This window comes from Channa argus, chromosome 21, assembly GCF_033026475.1.
Source record: "Channa argus isolate prfri chromosome 21, Channa argus male v1.0, whole genome shotgun sequence".
In the NCBI taxonomy this organism is placed as follows: Eukaryota; Metazoa; Chordata; class Actinopteri; order Anabantiformes; family Channidae; genus Channa; species Channa argus.
The window spans coordinates 7,389,786-7,408,232 of NC_090217.1; the positions used below are offsets into that span (position 1 = coordinate 7,389,786).

Consider the following 18,447-nt stretch of genomic DNA (forward strand, 5'->3'; position numbering starts at 1 on the left):
AAAGAATAACTTAAAAACAATTTGCCTGTGACAGATACATGTGAAGGATCCATGTATGTCAGTGACCCTTATACACAAAAACAAATGTTACAGCTGAGGAAAAAGGCCAATTTAGCTTAAAATAAATACTCAATAAGGTTTGGTTTGCAAAATGAAACAAACAACATCCGGGTTAACGGCCACTAACTTACATGATAACATTAAAAACGTCTGGTCTGCATTAATCCATTCATTTAAAAGTAATAAACTCAAGTTCCCATTTACAGCCTATGTGTTATTAGTTTCTATTATCCCACCCAGGCGCAAAACAGCTTATGTCATCTCCTGCCTCCTGCTAAGTTTACATGAGTTTAAAAAACACTCACCTCTGACACAGTTGGACGCAGTATTTGGCGTCACTTCACTATCACTTGGATGTGGCGCACAACATTCCTCAGATTTGTGTCTCTTCTGTCCCCAATCAGTGACCTCACACCCCGAGGAAAAATAATTTCCTGCCCAGCAATTGAGTGGCACTTCCTGAGATGAAGCCCCTTCACTGGTTCACCTCAGTCCCACCAGTACATGCAAGCTTACCTTAATAACACATACTGTATGACCTTGATTCCGCTTGCTATTCTTACCACCTTTACTTTTAGCTTCGTTGTATAAAAGCTACATTTCCTTGGAGTTCTTGTAAACAAATGGGTTGCATGACTGCTTCTATTATTTTAAATTACATGTATTGTGAAAAATTGGATTTATAGATTGTTAAAAGTGTTTGAAGATGTATGTCTGACATTCAAAACTAGCCACGACAACCATGAGCTGATATGATAAGGTATAAAGAAATTACACAAATTCTTTAAAGACTAAGATGAGGACTCAACACATTTTAGTGTATGGTACAAAATTTAACCTATTTTTATGCAAAATAAGAACATTTGTTGAGTCCACAAGTTTGGCATAACAGCAGTGAAAGGAGCAGTAACTTCCTTTAACTTCTCATTTAGCTATTGCAGAAATAAAGTAAGTGAGGGTAGACGATTTGAAAAAAAAATTACATCAGACATCATAAAACCTTAGCGAGCTTAGCATTTTAAATATGAAGATTTACACAAACTATATCATAGTAAATTTAACAATGTCGGGTTTTGGACTGTTGACAGGAGAAGATGTTTGAAGATGTCACTCTGGGCTCTGAACAGTTGTGATTGGCAGTTTCTTCATTCACATACATTCATTCATTGACATTTTATCGAGTACTGGGGCAAATAATCAGTCTTTTAACTAATAAAAAAATAAACCTCTAATAATAATGCTGATATTAGCACATTCTCTGCCTTTTGCCCTGCTTTGAAGTTCATTTGTTTCTACTCCAGCCCATCAAAGCAGCTCTGGTACACTGATGTAATACCACTTCCACTTCCAATTTAAGATAACCTCTGTGGACCTTGTGGTGCACTTTTACACATATTCCTGTATTATTAGTGTGTTATCAACAGGACTATTCCTGATTTCTCAGGTCTGGCTGGCATCTTGAAGGGACTGGGAAGCAGATCAGCATCCCCTAGAGAACCCTAAGTATCCAGTGTGTGTGTGTGTGTGTGTGTGTGAGAGAGAGAGAGAGAGAGACTTCATTCTGATGTTCTCTTTTTGCAGTAAGTCCACTGGCTCCAACACACGGAAAGTTGCAGACAATGGCAGATTGTGAAGGTCACAGAAAGTTTTTAGTTTGAAATAGAAGAAGAAAAAAAACAATGGACTCTATCAATAGTTTATTGGCTCTACCATCCATATGGACCGTGCCCAGGCCCTTTCACTGTCTTTTTATAGCGCTAGCAAGGTCAAGACCCATAGCAGTCAAATCCTTTAGCAACAAAAACTATTTGTCTTCTTACAGCAGTTATTTTAACTTGTACCTATGTGCTTTCATGATGGAAAAATGTTTTCCTATACTATTTTCTATAACTGACTAAAATAATGGTAGTTTGAAGGAAGTCATTAATGCTGGGATGCCAGCAGTGTAAAAATGACCTTTAAAAATACCTTTAAAAGACGAGGTGACTGAGGGAGAAGACGCCAATGCACACGCGGTATCTATTAATATGCATCAGGATGTCCTTGTCAAGGTGTCAGAAGAATAATGTGCTGCTGCTGCTGCTGCTGCTGCTGCTGCTGTGTCCTTTAAAGCTCAATGAGTAGCATGTGTGAGTGTGTGGGGGGGTGTGTGTCCGTGGTCGTCTTCCTAGACAGCTTTCTGCTCAGATTTGACATGGTTGATTAGGGCTGTTAGATGGAGGATCAGAGATGACCTTGGTGGACAAACCATCTGGATTTACTTGAGAGATACACAGAACAACTGTATGAGAAATGATGTGTGGTCTTCATTTTCCTGTCATTCACATCATTACAATATGTGCACATTTCATATCTCACTACAAACTAAAGATGATTAGCCACACAGATACAGTGCCACCTCTCACGGTGCATATCACACTTATTCCATGGCTGTTTATAAGTTCAATTTGTCACCTTTTTCAAACGTGTTTGTAGTCAGATTAACCAAGTACTTAGGTCATTTCAGTGGTGACAATTATGTAAAATGTCCTAACGAAGACACACTGTCACTATGGTTACCTGCAGTTTCATATACTGGCCTGATGCCTGCCAAGCAGTCAGAAATACCAATTGTCAGTGCACAGGGAACAACACCTACACCTGCATCACAAATATATTAGCTTGTTGATTGATTAATTAAAATGCAAAATGACAGGAAGAGGTTTCTAATGGGATTATGGTACAGATGTTTGGGGCTAGTGAGATGTGAGCTTGTCATCTGTAGACAATGACTATATTAGCTATAATACATCTGCTCAGAGCAACCACTGGGGATTGAACATGGCTTTCATACCAATGCCTGAAGGGTTTTTAAAAGACATGTAGGTGTCACACATGAGCTAAAGCTACTGCTGTGCATGTTTTGAATGTAAATGCACAGCTTGTAAACTGGGAAGGGATGGAATGAGGTGGATGGAAGAAGGACATGGATGGAGGAGGAGACAGAAATAAATCATAGGTGAACATGCCCAGTGTTTTTATGTGTGTGTGATATTGTATAATGCTAACAAGTGTTGTAATCAATCATTTAGCCATGCATTTATTATTTGGTGTAGTGTGAAAGCAGTAGTGAACACTGAATTAATGATCAATATCGATTTCTTCTTAGCCCATTTTATCACCTCTCAGCTCATTCTTTTGGCTCTACAGCCAGCAACTTGCCAGCAAGAAGCACCATGCAGTTGTTTTTCAGACACAAACACTCCCTCTGTACACCATCTGCATCTTATTAAATAACAAGGCAAAATTAGATAAAGAGCAGAGTAAATTCCCTGCTCATGCTAATGTTGATTCTTTATAACGCTCAATATCCTGTTACTTGCTAATCAAATATTGGAAATAGAGTTCCGGAAAACCATTATGGATTTAGGATTAAAGTTTGCCGTTTTCATTATTAGGAAGAACAAAAACATATTAGATTCCACTATTTAGGCTTATTTAGCCCACATGTAATATTGCTATTTATTATTATAAATGTCAGATGTTAATATCACAGAACAGAAAAAGACTTGATTCATCATGGTTTGTTGCACCTTCCAACCATCACAAACCATAAAATTACGAATGTATGCATCCTTTAATATTATTGCTTAAAGTTTGCATATAACTATGTTTCTATGTACATTTTTAAAGGTTTTCCTCTTATTGTTTAGCCTTAAATGCTGTTCAGTGTCAAAAGTAAATCGTCTGGTGTTTTAACCGCCCACACAGGCTTGGTGCAATAACATCTCATACGTAAAGAGTTTGAAAGCACATGATGCCAGGAGAAAATGTGACAAAGATGACGGAGAGGGATAAAGGGAAAGACTTGAAGAGAAAGCAGGAAGCTGCACCGGAATTTCCATACCCTGATGTGGGTGGACCCCTCCTACCCAGAGAACAGAGAGGGCACATTCTACCTAAACTATACTCTTTTTCTTCTCTGCCTCCCCTCCCTCGCTGCTTTCTGTCTTTGCTCGGACAATAGGGGCCATGGTGAAACAATGCAAAGAGGAAAGGCTGGGAATTTGTGAAGGACTAATAGGGGGGTGGTCTGGGGTGCTGAGAGGGAAAATTGATTGAGAGGGTCTTGCAACTTTAGAGGGAGGGTCAGAAGAGAGTGATGGAAGCCTTCTTTTTCTGGGATGGAGCTTATTGGAAAGGGAAATGTATAGAAAATCCACAGGGATGAGGGGGTTTGTTTAAGCGGATGACTAGAATGGGATAAGGGTGTAGGGTAGAGAAGGGCAACTAATGGTGTGGGTCACACTAATGTTTTTCCTAGGACTCAAACATTTTTTCTGCCTGGCTGAGCTTGAAAGTGAAAGAAAGAATTTTTGGTTGCACACAGAAGTTTACACACAGCATACAGCACAACTGGGAACAGTGCCAGTCAGAGAAATGAATTCAGCTTCAGTCCATACAGTACTTTTATAATAATAATAGATGAAACACTTAAGAGTAATATGAGTAGGACTCACTCTAATCATTAATACAATTATTATGTGAGCATTTTTGCATTATTAAATGAAACTGATTACTGATTATTAAACTTTACAGCCCACAACAGAACTATTTTTGGTTTATTCTCACCACACCAATAAACCTCCATTTGCAGCGACAGAAACTATATTGACAACAAAAAGTCTCCTACTGCATAAACCCAATTTTAGGTCAGCCATTGTCAGTTAATTATGAATGGAGTTTGGCTTTGTATTTATCACTCTCCTGAATTTGAACTCCCTGTCTGATTATTAGTTAAATATGACAACGTTCTCCACATAAAGATATTCAATTTATATTTTTACTACAGTTAGGTCATCGTTATCATTTCTTATCATACATTTTGATTTACTGAGACACACTAAAACTTTTAGTGTATAGCATATGCAGAAACCAGTATAAGCTGCATATCCCATCAGACCAGGGCAAAACAGGTTTTCATAGGTCCAGGTTTATATAGGTCTCTGAAATAAAGATATTATATTGGCATGTGCAACACAAAACTGTGACACAGCAGGATATTACAGTATCGTGCATGCAATTTTGCAGAATAAATCTTAAGAAACTTATAAATGAATAAATAAATCCTATTTTTATACCAGATATTTAGTGCACTCATTCAGCTCTGAAGGTAAAAAACACCAGTTCTGGAAAATATAAGGTAAGATGTGTGTGTTTGTGTGTCTACGTGTTCTTTGGAAGAAGGTGCAAATGACTGTGGAAAAATGATTTAAAGTAAAAAGGAAAAGAAAGAGAAAGTAGAGTAGTTGTGATGATCTAAACCTGTGAAAGAATGGAAAAATCCCGTCACCTACACACAACATGGCAGACTAGGCAGTAAGCTGGCTTACTTACTTTCACATTCACGGAAATCACATGAATTGTAATTAAACTTGAACAAAACTTGCTTCAAACCCACCCAACTTTATTTTCAATTCTAACAGAGAACCAAACGCTTATAATAATACAAAGTGCATAGGGCAAAATTTTAGGAAAATGTGTTTACATATATGTACAAGAAAGTATTTCACCATACAATTATAAAAAAACAAGTACTCGTAAGTTTGAATGTTTCACTGAGTGTAGACAAGGCGAGTTGATGAGATATCAATCAATGTAGAATAAGTATTTTATTATTTCCAAATCAAATGGGTAAACTGGTGGATAAAGAAATATAAGGAGATGTCAGATAAAAACATAAAAAAGGTTACTGGCGAGAAGAGATGGAAGAAGACAAAAACATTTTTTGTATAATAAACCTGATGATTGTAACACATAAAATGCTTAATCACAAAAAAATCTATGAAAATATATTTTGAAAATACAATTAGTCATTGCTAGATGTGAATTTTTACTGCAGAATAACTTGAAACTGTTAAAAGGAATAAAAATAAAATCTTTCAGTCTTTGTTGTTAAAATTAATTAAAATAATTAAAAAGATTAAATTACTGATTACATTAGATTGGAATCGTGTGATCCTACAGGCAAAAGTTTAAAATATAACTATAATCCAAATATTTATCCGTCCATCCATTATCTGTAACTTCTTATCCTGTGTGGAGTCTATCGTAGCTGTTATGGTGGGGGTACATCCTGGAAAGGTCGCCAAACAAAGACAGACACACAATTATTTATAATCTTCTCTAATAAATCTGTCGTGGCCATTTTTGTTTGTTGTGTTATTTAAAACATGGTTGAATTTTAAACAAATCAGTTTTAAACAAGTCAGATTTTAATTGTTTTTTCTGAAAAAAATATATGTTTATTAATTTATTATTTATCTATTTGGTTTGTTTGCCGAAGTGTACCAGCAATTTCGTCCAAATTTGTAAATTTCAGTTAATTGTTTGCAGTGTGTTTTTTAAAGTGTGCAAATCTTAATCCAAAACTGCTGGAATTTGTTAAACTGTGACCACAACTAATAATCTAATAATATGCATTTTCACTGGGTTGGGTGTTTCACCTCAAGCCACAGTCACTTTAGGAGAAACAGAAATGCAAAATAATCCCAACTCAATTAAAGGTCCCACATGTTTTAGTCTCTGGCGCCATCTTGTGGCACAGAATTGTCTTACAGCTTGTGACCCTGTTAAAGTCAAGTGAGGCTCAATGTGGTTCATGGCCACAAGGTTTAGGGTTGATCTTTTAAAGGTGCAACAGTGATTTAACATGTTTAATCAAGCCGTTGTTGATATGAGTGAGCTACTGTTGCCCCTCCATTGTTATCCTCCTGCCTAAGGTGGCTGAGTGCTGCATCAATCCCATCTGACCCACAATGAGAGATGAGGCTGTTTTTGCTGTGTTGTTCCTTTTTTTAAGGTTTGTGGTTTGACGGGAGCGAGCGTCGCTTCGCATGGGCAACGTGCGCGCACACAGAGGACTGCAAGTGCGTGGCAGAGGGTGGTGAAAACAGTGCCGGCAGGAAAGAGGTGGGTCCTCCACCGTCAGTTCCTTTTAATCCGCACCATCATACAGCCTGCATTCAGGGTTAAAGCGTCCTTCCCGGTCTGACCGACCATCCCGGAGCAGGTTACTGGTATCCAGGAGGACCCGCGGTGCGCCAGCGCTCTAAATGGGAAATCTGCCGCTCTTCCTGAGGTAACTGATGGAATGACGCGCTGCCTCCACGCAGGTTGCCTGTTTTGCGGAACTTGAATGAACGTGAATGCTGTCATTGTCCTCGCGCGACCTGCATCTGAGTCGGTAGAGCGACCAACTGTAACATACACGTCGTCAAATACCATCACGCACACGATAAACCCACACATATAGACATGACCTTCTATGCGTTTGTAGAGTGTGTTTGTAGAAAACGTTTTATGTTTAGTACGTGACAGCTGAGAAATGAAAGGAATATTTCAACGATTCAGGCCTTAAAGACACTAAATGATAAATGCGTGGCCAATACGGCCCACTGTGTCCCTTCTTCTCTATGACTTTATAATCTTATCAATAACAAAGCCCCATATATTTGTATTAACTATGCACGAGTCTAAATACTTTTCATGTATCACAAACATTTTAAAAAATCCTGTTTATATCTCGGCGGAAGAAGAAGGTTGTGATGGGTGTAGACACACGTGAAGTGAGTAAAAATAGAACCGATAACCTTGTTTCCACACGCAATAAAGCTTAATAGCCTAATAAAACATCACATAACTGCTGAAGACAACATTTAAATTTTCTTCAGCTAAATCCAACATAAAATACCACTAATAATAAATAATGCTGTCTTCCCGATGATGCCATGTAAACCATTCCAGTCCAATGGTCTTTGTCAGAGTGTGTGAAATCTTTTTTAATCTGATTTGAGATTTATTTGTTCCAGTCTCTCCAGGACTGATGCAGCTTTGTCTCCGCAAGTCAGTGGAGGGAAGTTTGCAGCCCAGAGGATCCGAAATGGCATAACTTATTATTACAGTCCGTTCTCCATGGCAGGGGACCAGACTGTATGTCTTGCTAAAGAATGTCAACCCAGCACTGATCTCTGTCCCACTTCACCCCCTACTAAATGTTCATCCGCAGACCCTTCTTCCTCTGTGCTCCTCTCTGGCTCACAATCACAGACATCAGCCTCCTACCAGAACCAATCAGATTCCGTCTTCACTTCCCGTCCACTTCTTGTTCTCTTCTCCTGGCTCGGAGCCCAGCCAGGGGCAGTGGCTAAGTACAGGGACCTATACCTAGACCATGATATGGATGTCCTCCTGGTTCAGAGCAGTGTGATGCACTTCCTCTGGCCTCGCTGGGGGCTCGACTATGGGTTGCAAATCTTGAAGCTTCTGCAGGAGCCTCCGTTCTCAAAGAGGCCAGTGCTGGTCCATGCTTCCTCCATCGGTGGCTACACTTTCACACAGGTACTCACCCACATCGCCCAGGGACCGAAAACACACGCAGACCTGGCTCAGAGGGTGATAGGGCACATATACGACAGCTTGGTGGTTGGTTCTCTGGAGCACATGGCGATAGGTGAGTGTGAAACATCCCCCACAGTCCCACTTGGCCTCAGCTTACTTTTGTGTTGGATGTGTGTCTGATCTTTAAATAATCCATTTGGGCAGCTGACCTACTGTACTGGCCCAGTTTTGTGGCAGCAGATTTCTAACTAGCCTGGAGGATCAAGTTTCCCTTGAATCGTTTAGTCCAAAACATTTTCCAAAACCGTGAAACCTTCCTGTCACACTTTCCCATGAGAATAGAAAATGAAATGGAAAAATAATATTTTAATATTAATAATAATATTTAATATTTAATTATTAACTTATGTGCTGATACCAAACTGCTCTTACTTATAAAATATTTATTCTTTTATTTATTTGCCATCTGCTATTGTTTTTCAGGCCTTGGCAGGACTCTGATGCCACGTTTAGAGGTCTTCATCAAACACACCACCCTGCTTTACTTCTGGCTCTTTAAAAGCCACACCGCAGACTTCTACAACACCAGCATCCAGGTTTTCCACAACAACCCAATCACCTCACCGGCCCTCTTCTTCTTCAGTGAAAACGATGCCCTGTGCGACCCAGTTGTCATGGAACAGATGATTGACCTCTGGAGGAAGAGGGGCGTGGCCGTGCAGAGCAGGAAGTGGAAGGAGTCTATACATGCAGCCCACATGAGGTGCCACCCACAGGACTACCTTAGTTCACTGGAAAAATTTTTGATGTCTCTGTCTGTGTCCTCTTTCAGAGCAGAAATGTGAACTGCTGGTGGAGTAAACATCGGATTTGACTTGAATTAAAACTAAATGCAACATTGTGATCTCAAAGAAAAGCACTTTAATTATTTTTACCGTGCAGCAATGACACAATTACCAGTGTAAAGTAATTTTATTGTCATTGTAACATTGTAAGTGATGCTTGATTTGCACGTGTCAGTTATTGAACTGTTCCACTCGATGCCAGAGATGGGGTTTCTGCACAAGGTTAAACATGAATTGATTCAAAGAGCACTTTGTCTTTTGTCTTTTTAACTGCCTAAATATACTAAATGTATAGCCTACAGGTTTACGTAGTGCATAGTGGGATTTTATGTCTTTGTGAGGGTAAAGTCAGATCTCCAGTCAGGTTGCAAGCAATTTTGAACAGGCATGATGCAAGACAGCTAAAAGCCATGAGAGTAGATGTAGGAAAACAGCCATCACTAATTAAAGACCTGTTACTTAGTTGTAGTTGGAACCAGTGTGTTTTGTGGGGCTCACTGGACCAAAGCCATGGCACAGAACATACTAATGGAGGTTCCACAGAGCCAGCAGCATAGCCAAGGAAGCCTGCTTGTCCCGTTTTTGTTCCTGTTAACTAAAGGAAGACTAGTCTCAAAGCAGACAGCACAAAGGTGAGTGCATAATGGTAATTAGTCAAGTTTTAGATTAGAGCTGATGACAGTCACTGTATCTTAACATGGCATTTGTTGTTTTATTCTTTCAATGGCTCGATTAGCTTGCTGGTAACTGTGAGCTGTGACGGCAACATGCAAGTTTCTGATATAACTATTTGTAAGAAGCAGAAGTAACAGGTCCGCCAACCGAGCAGGCCATGACATTCAGATTAAACCGTCTCAACAAGCTAGTGGGCCCTGCCACAACAGTTTAGCCCACAGTATAAGTACATGCAGTGTAGGTATAAACTAATGCTGGATCAGGCCCCTGAGTAAATGTTCTTTGCCTCAGTGAGAAGAGGATTTAAAGGCAGATGAAAGGTGAAATGGGTCAGGGTGGCACCTGCCAGAGGGTTCTGTACTGCAGCTTTATGGTGGCAAGGCCCTAGGGTCTGCAGGTTGTTAATGGGTAAGTGCATATTACTGCATAGTGTGATTACAGTATATACCTATCACCATTTTGAGTAGTTTGGATGGCTTGGTGCATCAGTGGGCAGAACATAAGGCTCCCAGTTCAAATCCCCACCCATGCACCAGGTAAGTCCTTGAGTGGGACACTCAGAGCTACTGTCACTCCCAGGTGCAGAAGGTGCTGCCAAAATGTTGACCTCAGAGAATCTTCTTTTCCAGGTGTTATGAGAACTATGCAAGTTTTTTTTCCCATTAAACCTGCTAACATGTTGAGAAAACAATATATCCAGAAAAAAAAATTGTTAAAGTTAAATATACTCTGTATTTGAAAAAGTGTGTTCAAGCACCTTTAAAGTAGTTTGATATAAAAAAAAAATAGATAATCTAATATAGAAGCGTGCAAATGTGATTTAGACATGCAATTTCAACAATTAACCATCATTTAAGTGCCAAATAAAAAATAAATACAGGGAAACACAATTTAAAAATTTTGTGATTTCTCTAATTTTAAAAAATGTATTACACTGTCCAGAAACATAATACAGATGCTAAAAGCAATATTGAATTTTTAGGCATCAGCGCTTTTGCAAGAAACATGGCACTTTGTGGCACAGATGCACAAGCTTATCAAGGAGCTCAGACAGACAAGCAATAAAACAAGTAGAGAAGATTTAGTGTTGGTTTTAGTGCCTGTATGATGATTGTGGACACCACGACGAATTTAAAAAAGGACCAAATTATTGTAGAAGCGACTGTGGCACTACAGTGTCAAACTGACCTTTCAAATACAATATGAATACTTGACATAAGCCATACAAACATATTTTAATAATAAATCATGCTGGAAGAAGCACCTGTGGCTATATCTATCTAAATATTATTCATATAAATAAGCCTAGAGATCATATAAGAGATGGCTAAAGCCCATAAACCTTTCAAACATCATCTTTAAACATCTTTGTTGTGCAAATGTATAAAATGTCTATCTAGGAAGTTACTTGTATTATGTGGAACCAGTTTTCGAAACACTTAAAACTTCACCTGATGACGTTATCTGTCCGAAGGCTTCAGCCATAAGAAGCTGACTGAAAGAGGACATTCAGAGGAAGTTCATTTTTACTATTTGTGCAAGTAAGTCTGTACAAGATTTAGCAAGCAGTATTTTTGAAGTGGGTGCATTTCTCAGCAGACCTTGAGTTTATCCTTATTGAGAAGGATTTGCTCCAGGTAGTGCTGAACCTTTGTCAGAGTGAGGTAAAGGAGGCTGTATGGAAATAAATTGTCGCTGGTTCCTACTGTGGTTCTGGGCTTAATGGAACAGTCCATAGTCTGTGCGAGGGAGCGGACAGTTCCCTCCAAGCTGGAGACATCGGTCTGGATCTGGCTGAGGAGCTCATTCGAAGGGCTCTGCAGTTCATTTTCCAAAAGTCCAAGGTCATGAGTAATACTAGTTATCCCCTCAAATGAAGGAGTAGTGACTTCTATCTCTGGATATGCAGGCAACTGGCAACAAAAAGGAAAAGTGATTGTTTGAGGTTTTATAGTGCTCTTCAGTGAAGTATGTCTTGACTGTAGTATAAGTGCTAGAAAACGTAGCCTTAAGTTAATCTTACTGTCATGAATTTAAAGTTTTAGTGGTCACCCTTGGCCAAATGGTGAAAACAACACATCCGATACTTTCCTGAAAACACTAGATTGCACAGGAAATATGTTTCCATTAGCCAAGCGCATACCTTTGTCCTTAATTTCTTAATGTGGACCAGGGTCGTCTGAGCAATGTTTAGAGCGGTTTGTAGGGTTTTTTTGATGTAGTCTTCCTTTATAGAGAGACCGGAGGACTCAGGAACTGCAAGAAGAGAGACAAAGAAAAGCGGCAGAAGGATGTCCATGCTGTAATACAAGAAAAGTGAATCTGTTATGTAAATGACCAAAACACCACAACAAACAGAAAAACAAAAGAAAATTTGGACTTTTTTCTTTTGCACTTAAAATGTTTTAGTTGAATGTCCTTCCTACATGTATAGTAAGGCTTTGCCTTCCATAAATTGGAATAAAAAGCTAAAAAAAAAAATATTTTTTCATAATCACTCAAACTCACCAAAAAATCATTGATGTTGCCCTTTAAATAATTACAATAGATATAAAAACAAAAATGACTACTTTTAACTTAATATATATACTATAAGGCTTCCATAGTGTAAAAATAACATAAAAGTCTTACCTGTGTTTTCCAGCTAGCTCCCCTGTAACACTGAATGAGAGTGACATGGTACATCTGACTTTGGAGGTCTCCCACATTTAAATAGTCTGTGCTGACCTGGAGTCTTGTATAGACCCATTCCCCTCCTTTTAACTCCCCCGATTCAAATCTGAGACTGACCCCAGCTTAACCCCCAACATTCTCAGATTATGCAGAAAACTCAAACTAAATGTCAGTAAAAGACACACGACATCCTTTTGACTCACTTACTTGGAACTAGTTTTGCTGTAGGAGTACTTGAGTTGCTGCATGGTTGTCTTCTGACATAGACCTCTTTGTGATTTTACAATTCAGTCATAAAACTATTGCAAAATACAATCTGTGTATGCAAATTCCACACAAATGTTTAATGTACCACCTTATTATTCAGAATAAAGTCAGTGAGCCATCATCCTTTTGCTTAACATCTCCCTTTATTTTTAGTGCTTATTTTTATAATATACATATAATGAAGCACAGTCACAGTCTTTGCTTTTATGTTGTGCCAAAAGCAGCAGCAACCATTTTAAAATGGAAACAGCTGTGGTGATTCCCTGATATGTATGTTTGAGCCACCAAGGTGTGTGTGTGTGTGTCTGTGTCAGTGTGATTACTGTAGTAGAATAGGGAACATTCTCCAATTTTCCTCCATAACCAGTGCAGACACCATGCAGCTCTTCAAGTTTTCATCACTGAATGTTTGGGTCAGGCCTCTTTATGTAGAATCTGTCCACAATGTTTCTTTAGTAATAAAGTACTCTACCATTATACAAAATGCCTGATGCAATGTGAGGTAGAACAATAAGATTTTATACCCACAGTTTGTAACCTCAAATATCAGTAAACAAATAGTATTAAACAGATGGATAGAGATGCACAGATTACCTGCCTGTTTGCAACTGCAGCAAAGTGTATGTAGTGTGGACAAAAATATAAATACACTTTAAATACAACCCCAATAAAAAAAAAGTTCAGACAATGTGTAAAACGTAAATAAAAACAGAATGCAATGATTTGAAAATCTTCAGAACAATTTCAGAAAAAGGTCCCTCAATGTAACATTGTGAAGAGGATCAGACCATCTACAGTATGTAATAGCAATAAAAAGATTCAGAGAATCAGCAGGAATCTCTGTGCACAAGAGACAAGGATGAAGGTCAAAACTGGATGCACGTGATCTTCGGCCCCCCAGGGAGCACTCCATTAAAAACAAGCCTGATTGTCTACTGGACTGGGCTCATGAACTCTTCCAGAAATCACTGTCTGTGAACACAGTTCACTGTGAAATCCACAAATGTAATTTAAAGATGAATCATGAAAAGAAGAAGCCATATGTGAACATGATCCACAAACGCTGCGGTATTTTGTGGTCAGAAGTGATCTGCATATGCTCTCATCCAGATGTCCACAAGCCACAAGCCACAAGCCACAAGCATCCGTCACAGCGGCACAGCTTCACAGGAGAAGACTATGGCTGCTGAACTGACCCACCTGCAGTCTAGACCCTTCACCAGTAGAAAACATTTGCCACATTATAAAATGAAAAATCTATCAATCCTGCATCAGAGAATAGTGTGACACTATTCCTGTCCTAGATTTTTGGTTTCCTGCTCTGCCTGAGCTCAATACTTGGTTGTTAATGCCTTTGAATACCTGGTTAACATGTAATATTGTTATTATTTAATGTTGTCTCTTCCTCTGCAGTAACTCTCTGCAGTAACTTAAATGGAAGACGGTGCATGATGCTTATGTCCTGTGGCCTCCACTACAGAAAACCCTCTGACCCCAGAGCTTGATCAGTGATCTGTCAGGGATGTGGCCATTGTCTAACCCTGAATATTCCAGGTGGGAGAGTCCTGCACCTGTACGCATTGAGAGTCAACCAGAAAGCAGTAGTGGACAGGGGTCAGCAACAGAAAAATGTAATGCTGGCCATGTTTGACAGGTGTTAGAACACACACAGCCCTGTCAGAGTGCCCATGCTGACCCGTGTCCACCATAACATTAAAACGACCAGGAAGTGTTGATGTTCTGGCCGATCGATGTATGAATGGGCCCTGTTAAGTGTCTCTTTGAGCCTGTCCTGCTTAAATGAAAGACCTCCACATCCTCAGAAATCAGTTTTTAAAAGCAAAAGAAAGTTGCCACTTTTTCAGGTGGGAGGGGGGTATGGTGACATAAAAATACACTGTTGTTCACCTAATCAAATTCTTTCACCTATCAGATTGGGACTATTGGCTAAATTGTTTTTTTATGTTGAAGCAACAACATGATGAATATGGAAATGTAAATCGTTTCTAAAGAATATGATGCATGCAATGAAAAATTTAAACTCGAGGGTGGGCTGTGGCGGTTGTGGAAGGACGATGTTATTAGTTGGATGACCTGTTTTGTTCAATTCCGGTAGGAGGATATGGCTCATGGTTAACTCACTTTGATCCCAACTAAACAACTGTAGGCAGACTGGTATGTTCGCACAGGAAACAGTTGCTGTTTAACTGGCATGACTGAAGCATGAATCTTACAAAGTATTAGACGTCACAGATGGTTTTATCTTAAGTTCACGCATCAGCAGTCAAAGCCACATTTTTGGTGTGTGCTTGTTTGGAGGAGGGGGCATCTCTAATAGTTTACCATCATTTTATGAGTTTAATGTAAAACTAACTAATTTAAGGTAAAATTAAGGGAAGAGCTGCCTTAACTGAACATATTAAGTTTAATGAGCTATTTAGTCATACGGTCAGCCAAAGGACATTTTCACTTGATAAGGAGTCTTTTCTCCTCCAGCTGTAACTGCTGTAGTCAATTTGTTTCAATATTAGTTCAAAGCTAACATCTGAAGCTGCTCCCAGTCCCAGTTATAATCATAGTGTCTCGAACCAGTGACTGAATTCAACACGAACCTTTGCAAGGCCTTAGACAGGCCTCGGGCCACTCTCTATTTTTAAATCAAAGCCGAAAACCCACTGCTTCTCCCTGACTTTTGACCTAGTGTGAGTATGAATTGATTGTATTTGATTGCATTTTATTACTTTAATTCTTTTATACTTTTAATTATTTATATTTATTTTTGGCATTGTTATTTTAATTGTTGAGCACTTTGCTCATTCTTTGCTGTTTTTTAAAGTGCTTTATAAATAAAGTTGGCTTGGTTTGACTAACCTTCATGACACATTTTTTATAGTCATGAAAGGTAACAATTCAATATATATTAAAAGCATACAGAAAGTTTTCCTCACGATTGCTTTTTTCAAACTAAAAATTAAATCTCTGAAGAGTTTTTTGCCCAAACAATACATCCTGGGAAGCTTGATAGTTTTATTTCTATAAAACTTATTTTACTGAGTCGATTTAACTTTCACCAGTATAAGTTGCTCTCCCAACGTTTCCTCAAGCAGCACTACCAGCTTAATATTTAGCTCAGCCCTTTTTTTTTATATCGAAAACAGTTTTCATACTTGCAGAGACTGTAAATACAGATGTTTAGACTTCTGCATTGTGCACGTAGTGTGTGGTTTACTATGTTGTAACTGCAGAAAAGTAAACCCACATAGTCATAATTTTTCTAATCATTGTGATAACATTCCTGAGTCATGTACTGTGTTATTACATTTCACAAACTCATTTTAAGTATGAGGATATCAGATAAGCACAGCTGTGGACAACCAGTGATTACACTGTAAATAAACCATTGTGGCGACTCTTGTAAGCAGTGAAACATCCGCTAGAGCTTCTGAGTGATCTTGGTTGCAGTTCGTATAACATCCTCTGGAGGTCTATACTCACCCAGACATTTGATTGAGAAAACATTCACCAGTTACTTCTGACTATGTCTCAAAACATTTTTCCTTGCTTATTCATTTCCTTATACGCCTTCAATAATTTCCTATTGAATGCAAAATCTCGACAGCTCATCTTTAAATGTTGCGGATCTTCACTTGGATAAAATTGGAGTTTATGTATTTTCATGTTCGGTTTCTCACAATTAGTGTGAATTTATTCCATTTCACCTTGTCCAAATATGCTCTTTTTCTATTTTTTTAAAATATGTTTATCCTGTCTCTTTTGATATGATCATACAGTTTGATATGATTATTTTCCTCTTTAATTTGTCTTTTACATAATGTTCTTGGAAAGGCAAAGAGCAATACTAATTTAAAATCAAACAGTTCACATTTAGTGAGATATTTCAGACTGGTAGTCTTTTATAAGAGAAAACTGTAGTTGTTGTGCCATGGAAAATATCCTAAATATACTTTTTTTTTCTCCAACAACTTTATTTTGTACCAAAATGATGATTACTTTAAGGACTGAAAATTGTACAGTAATACAATACTACAAATCCTTACCACTGCCTATTGCCTGTGGTTACCAGTTTATTTTACTTCGTTACAAGCAGGGAAGGAACAAAAGTGCATCCACCAACCCGTGCCTTTATCTGATGACATGGATCTGGCACTGCCCTATTTCCCGGGGCAAAGTGTGACACACAAATTGTGGGTCACGATTTAGCTGGGAATCTCTAGCTCACAACTGAAGGTCAGTCAGAGATTTGTTAGGTCAATGAATGGACACAGGGGCCGGCTCTGATGGAAAACATCTCGCTGTTATTAGTCTGTGTGATACTGTAGCCTCCTATGGAGCAGGAAGAGTCAGTGAATTAGTTTGCAATTAGCCGGTACTGTTGTTGCACAGTAAAATCGGTTTTCCCTTTGTATAAATAATTAGGGCATTGTTCCTTTTGCCTGTGTAGCTGTGTTGTAAATTTGTTAAACATCACTGAAACATGTTTTCTTGTGAAACAATTGTCAAAAGGGGATTAGAAATCATAATTATCTATTTCATTATAAAAACACATCTAGTACTGCAGACACCCACAGAATACTTAAACAGCTGCAATCAATCAAAGGAAGGTTTATGAATATTGCTTATAATACATCGTAAAGACAACAATAAAGCACAATATTTTAACTCCATTTTATTTCAGCTTTATTTTTAATAAGTCATAACACAAAGAAGTCTAAAGCTCACGATAATGGACATGTAAATCACAGCTGATAGTCTGAAGGAAAAGGGGAGAATGAATTTGAGCTAAACAAAACTCAATACACATCAGTAAAAACATGAAATCAGATAATGAGAAAGGAAAGTGTGGAAAGGGCACTGTCATTATAACACTAAACATTTAACATCTGCACTAAATCTTCGCTGTCCTGTGTGAAATGGATGTTTGTGTACATACACATGAATATAAACGCATACTGAGTCATGAGTTCGATGGAATTCAACGTTAAAAAAAAAAGGTCATGAGGGCTCGCGGGTTTGGATAAATAATGATGTCTATGTACATAAAACATCAAAAGCTCAAATCTATACATTTCATTTCCTTTTGCTCATTACTTGTCTATGAACATTATCTTGAGCTAACTCTACTGTGTATAAATGGCTGCCCTGTTAATTACAGTTCACTGATAATTATGTTTTTTAACACTTCATAAAAGACATACATTTTATGCTTTTCATGTTTTTAGATGAGATACTTACCTATAACATATGCAATAGCATTTTTAATATGTAAAGTTTAAAATATTTAAGTCTATGAAGTGATGAATTTCAAGTGCTGAACCCAGTGACATAGGGAGAGTTAAAAGCAGTAGACCCACAGCAACTGTTAATTCCTGATCAGGCAACACTAAATCAGTGTAAATGTATTACGGAATGGGTACCACATTGCATAAAGACAGCTGTTTTTATAATCTGATAAGGCACAATAACATAAAACAGATTTACTTTCACTGGTAATGCAAAATATGGTGTTTAGACTTTTTTGTTGAATGAT

General features: G+C 38.3%; 2 protein-coding genes across 2 annotated transcripts; one reads left to right on the top strand and one right to left on the bottom strand.

Annotated features, from left to right (window-relative positions):
* The first annotated feature begins 6,963 nt into the window (after positions 1-6,963).
* LOC137106933 (uncharacterized) lies at positions 6,964-9,530 on the top strand. The gene is made up of 3 exons (XM_067491019.1): positions 6,964-7,180; positions 7,911-8,551; positions 8,923-9,530. Exons 1-3 carry the CDS (start codon positions 7,155-7,157, stop codon positions 9,282-9,284), a joined length of 1,029 nt encoding a protein of 342 aa, XP_067347120.1. The 5' UTR covers positions 6,964-7,154; the 3' UTR covers positions 9,285-9,530.
* A 130-nt stretch (positions 9,531-9,660) lies between these two features.
* On the bottom strand, positions 9,661-17,509 carry lepb (leptin b). The gene is made up of 2 exons (XM_067491020.1): positions 12,103-17,509; positions 9,661-11,872 (listed from the first exon to the last, which is right to left on the bottom strand). Exons 1-2 carry the CDS (start codon positions 12,256-12,258, stop codon positions 11,552-11,554), a joined length of 477 nt encoding a protein of 158 aa, XP_067347121.1. The 5' UTR covers positions 12,259-17,509; the 3' UTR covers positions 9,661-11,551.
* Between the last annotated feature and the right edge of the window lie 938 nt (positions 17,510-18,447).